Source organism: Trichoderma harzianum (genome assembly GCF_003025095.1).
Source record: "Trichoderma harzianum CBS 226.95 unplaced genomic scaffold M431scaffold_199, whole genome shotgun sequence".
NCBI classification, from domain to species: Eukaryota; Fungi; Ascomycota; class Sordariomycetes; order Hypocreales; family Hypocreaceae; genus Trichoderma; species Trichoderma harzianum.
The window spans coordinates 1-4,645 of NW_020209447.1; the positions used below are offsets into that span (position 1 = coordinate 1).

At 29.1% G+C, this 4,645-nt stretch overlaps 1 protein-coding gene across 1 annotated transcript; it reads right to left on the reverse strand.

Moving 5' to 3' along the window:
* Window positions 1–3,556: 3,556 nt before the first annotated feature.
* M431DRAFT_102743 (hypothetical protein) lies at window positions 3,557–3,745 on the reverse strand (the record flags this gene model as incomplete). Its single annotated transcript, XM_024911480.1, has 1 exon — window positions 3,557–3,745. A coding segment is annotated over one exon (189 nt), but the record flags the coding sequence as incomplete, so codon positions are not given.
* Between the last annotated feature and the right edge of the window lie 900 nt (window positions 3,746–4,645).

The following is a 4,645-nucleotide window of genomic DNA, read 5'->3' on the forward strand; positions in this document are numbered from 1 at the left end:
TAAGTACTCCACCGATTGCATAATCCAAGGCGTCAGTTTTAATTATAATAGATTTATTTAGGTTAAACATTATAAGTACTAGTGCACTTATAAGAGCTTATTTAAGGCGTTTAAAGGCTATTAAAGCATCTCGTGTTAATTCAAATTTAACGTCTTTCTTTATTAAGTCCGTAAGTAGTATAGCAATCTTTAAGAAGTTCTTAATAAAACGTCAATAGTAATTAGCAAGTCCTAAAAAGCTTTATACTTGCTTAACATTCTGCGGTAGTTCCTAATCATTAATTACCTTAAGTTTCTCAGGGTCCATCTAGACTCTGCCTAGGGTAATAATATATCCTAGGAATATAACCTTCTGTATATAAAAGTTATATTTCTCAGGTTCCACCAGGAGTTTATTATCTTAAAGTATTTATAATACCTTCTTAATATATTCCTTATACTTTTCTAAGTTCTTAGAATAAATAAAGATGTTATTAAGGTATATAATAATAAAATAATCTACGTAGTCTTATAATACGTAGTTGATTATTTTCTAGAATATCGTAGGGGCGTTAGTTAATCTAAACCATATAATATTACATTTATATAATCCATATCTGGTTCTAAAGGCGGTTTTCCATTTATCGCCTTTTTTTATATAAATAAGGTTATAGGCTCCTTTAAGGTTTAATAAAGTAAAGACCTTAGCTCCTGTAAGCCAATCTCTAATTTCCGAAATTAGTAGTAATAGCGTAATATCTTTCTTAGTTATTATATTTAATTATTAGTAATTTATAATAAGTTAAAGTTTACTATTTTTCTTAAGCATAAATATAACTAGGGCTCCTGCTAAGGATTTAGAAAGTTAAATATAGCCCTTCTTTAGCTGGTCTCTAATCTATTTATTAAGTATTTTAAGTTTGGTAGTACTTAGGTTATAGATCTTATTAAACGTTAGGACTTTATTATCTATAAGCTTAATCTTATGATCCTATTGGCTGTATTTTAGTAATCCGGTGTTAAGTTCTTCGTTAAAGACTAGTATATGCTAGAGGTCTATTAGTACATTCTTTAAACGTTCTAGTGTCTGTTAATCTTAGTAATATAATTCCTTAACCTTTCGTATAATTAAGTTCAGAAATCTAAGCTATTTCTTTTTAGGTTTCTTAATATATTTGATTATTCTTAGAAGCTTCTTTAGCTCCTTAAATTATACTTATTTTATAACTTTTTTCTTTTCTATATATTTTTATATTTCTTTATTTAATATAGGGGTTACTGATCCTATTGTTAGGGATGTTATAGTATCTTATCGATCCTCCTGATTTAATTATAGTATATCTCTAAAACCAATTAGTTCAGGGCGAGTTCACCACCTTACCTAGCCTCTAATCTAGTTAATGTTAAGGTTACGTAACTTAAGCTAATTATATCCTAAGAGTATATTATATCCTATAATATTAGTAATATTAAAACTAAATATATCCTTAATTTTACTAAACTAGATCTTAAGGAAATTAGTCTTACGGTTAACAGTTCCGTTATTATAGGTAAATTATTATTTCTTAATGCTTGCAAGGGTATATGGTTTCTCCTTCTTATAGTTATTTAACTATAGGCAGTTAACTAGTTAAGGCGTAATATAGCTTATTATAGCTCCAGAGTCTATGTAGACTATAATTAAATGTTTTTCTAAGGTGCTTAGTACTTGGAATTTTCATAGTTTCTTTCCTTCTGTAAAGGTATTTAGGTTATAGTAGGTTGCATCATCAGCGCCATCGTAATAATTATTACCGTAAGGGTTAATATTAATATTATCTAGGTCTAAGGTAATCTATCCTAGTTCTTTATTTTAAATATTATAGCGTTTGCACTAGGTACATCCGGGCTTAGGTACATATCTGGTAGTAAGCTTATGGTATTTCCGAAGGTCGTTCTAGCTGATTCCTCGTAGCTCATCGTCGTTACTATACTTCATAAGGTTAAATCCTTACTATTCTAGGTTATAGGTAATATATATAAGGGCTCAGCGTTAGTACTAGTATTTCTTACAACGGTCTTTATTACAGAGCGTAAATTCCTTTTGTCTACATTTGGTAGCTCTGTGATCCTTATGTTATTCATTAAGCTTAGTTATAATATATTATTTATATAGTAGTAGCTTATAGTTAATAATATTAGCTTTATTATATTAGTTAGTAAGTAGGATATTATTAACGTAGTATAGGATTAATTCTAATATTTTAGCTATTAAGTATTTATCTGCGTTAGTCTTAATATATTATTAAAACCAATTTCTAGGTAATTAGATCCGGTCGTAAGTAGTACTTAGATTAATTTATTTAATCTATCCCTATTATTTAAGGAGCTTCTGGTGGTCCTTAAGTTCCTTCTGTTATACAATTTCATTATAGCGTTTATTTTCTTTAATAACACTTTATATTCTATATCAATCTTCGTATTATTCCTAGTCCGTTATAGTTATTTTACAGGGGTGGTAGATGCTTTTGGGTTCCACTGACTTACATTAGTTATATATATATTTCTTAAGGTCGTTGATTTCTTCCTAAGGTATTCCTTCGCAAGGGTTATATTACGTTAGAGGCGCTATATCTAAAAGATCCTTATTATACTAGCGTATAGCTTTATTTTATTTCCATTCTTAGAGTACCTCTTCCTTATCCTCGAATTTGTTGTTTTATTCTTACTCGTCGAGGTTTTATTAAACGAGTTGTTTAACGTAGCTGAGGTCCTCCTGGGTGACTTCTTTAAGCGTGTTTAAGGTTTATATACGCCCTTTGGGGTACTATCCTAATCCTTATTTATTACTATAATAGGTCTAATAGTTATTATTATAGTACGCTAAGAAGTATAGGATATTATAGTCTTCTAAAGGTTATATAGTATTAATAGCTTAGTTTTCCTTAGGCTTTGGGATAGGTGTGAATTTTTTATTTCCTATCTTTTTAGCAGGCTTTTAATAGTACTTTTTTATATATCCTTTTTCTCCGTAGTTATAGTATTTAACATTCTTACGTTAAGCCTTAATGGTGCTAAGGTCTATTAGGCCTGGTTGTCTATTGTTAAAAGAGGTAATATAATTATTTTATTTTTTTCCTTAGTTAGCTTAGTATTCTTAAGTTTACTTAGGTTAGACATTATAGAAGTTCCCGTTTTTTTCTTACTTCCGTTCTTTCTGTTATTCCTAATTGTAATTATTGATCTTAATAGCTTTTTAGGTATAGTTAGTAAAGGTTATCTTTTTACAGTTAATTTTAAAGAGTTTATCCTTAACTTTAGGTTTTATACTATTATAATAAACTTCCTTCTTTATTTCCTTAGTCTAGTTAACTTTAGTTAATAAGCATAGGAAAGTTAAAGTATACTTACTTAGTAGTCCTTTTTAAGTAATAAAATAAAGTTCTTACTTAGCTTCTTATTATTTATCTACAATACTAAAAGACTTTCTAAGTTATTCCTAAAATTCCATATACTTAGTATAGATTTCTTCGGTTTACGTTTTAAGCTTTTTTAAATTAATCTTTCCTTCCTCGTAATTCTGTATAATAGGTCGGAACTATGTTTTGGCGTCTCCTATAAGGCAGCTGCCTGTGAAGATAACTCTGTCTTCGTTATCCTTTAAGGTACGAGGGAAGTATTTGAAATAGGTTATAAGTTCTGAGAAGAATTTGTCCATCTTGCGTAGATCTTTGTTAAAGGGTTCAGGCTTCGTCGGTTTAATAACCTTACCCTTCTCTCTTTTCCTATCTTAGAGGTCCTAAAGCTAGGTCTTAAGAGCTTTAAACTCGGCCTTTAATTTATTATAATTAGCTTAATTAGCTATGTTTTCGGCTAGTATGTCTTTAAGCTTAATGTCGCTGTTATAATTACTTTAAGCTTCGCTTTTGTAATTAGTGTTATTATCTAGAACTCTGAAGCTTATAAGCTGCTAAGTTCCTAGTGTTTTATTACCCATAGGTCTAAGGTGACCGTCTAAACAAGAGTTATTATTATATAATAAACTAGGTCCTATAGGTACTATAGGTTAGCTGTTTCTAAGGGATAAACCTTAGAGTGGTTCTATGGTTTATGTTAGCGAAGTAATTAAGTCAGTAAATAAGTAATCTTATCACCAGCTAGTAATATAAATAAAAGTAGATGTCTAAGTTCCAATCTGATTGTATTATAAACGCTGTGATAATAACTGGTTATCTAGGTATTTTAATAAGTGATATAAAATAGACTTATATATCTAGTTGTGTATTCTAGATTGTGTTAGAAAGCTGGCTTTCCTAGCTTTCCTATGGTGGATTATTTGGAAAGCTAGCTTTCCTAGCTTTCCTGTTAGGGAATGCCAACAGTCCTGATTGGCCTGTCGGCCTATAGTTAATCCGGTTTTGGCCAACCTATTGGCCCATTGTCGCAACCTTAAGAGTTGGGTTATAATAAAGGGCCTGTAAATATTACTATTAGTAATAAGCTAAAAATATATTTTACTAAAGGGCCTATAAGTATTATTATTAATAATAAACTAAAAATATACTTTATTAAAAAGCCTATAGGTATTATTATTAATAATAAACTAAAAGTATATTTTACTAAGAGGTTTATAAATATTATTAATAATAATTAAATAATATAAGTTATATAAAGTACTTTATAAATA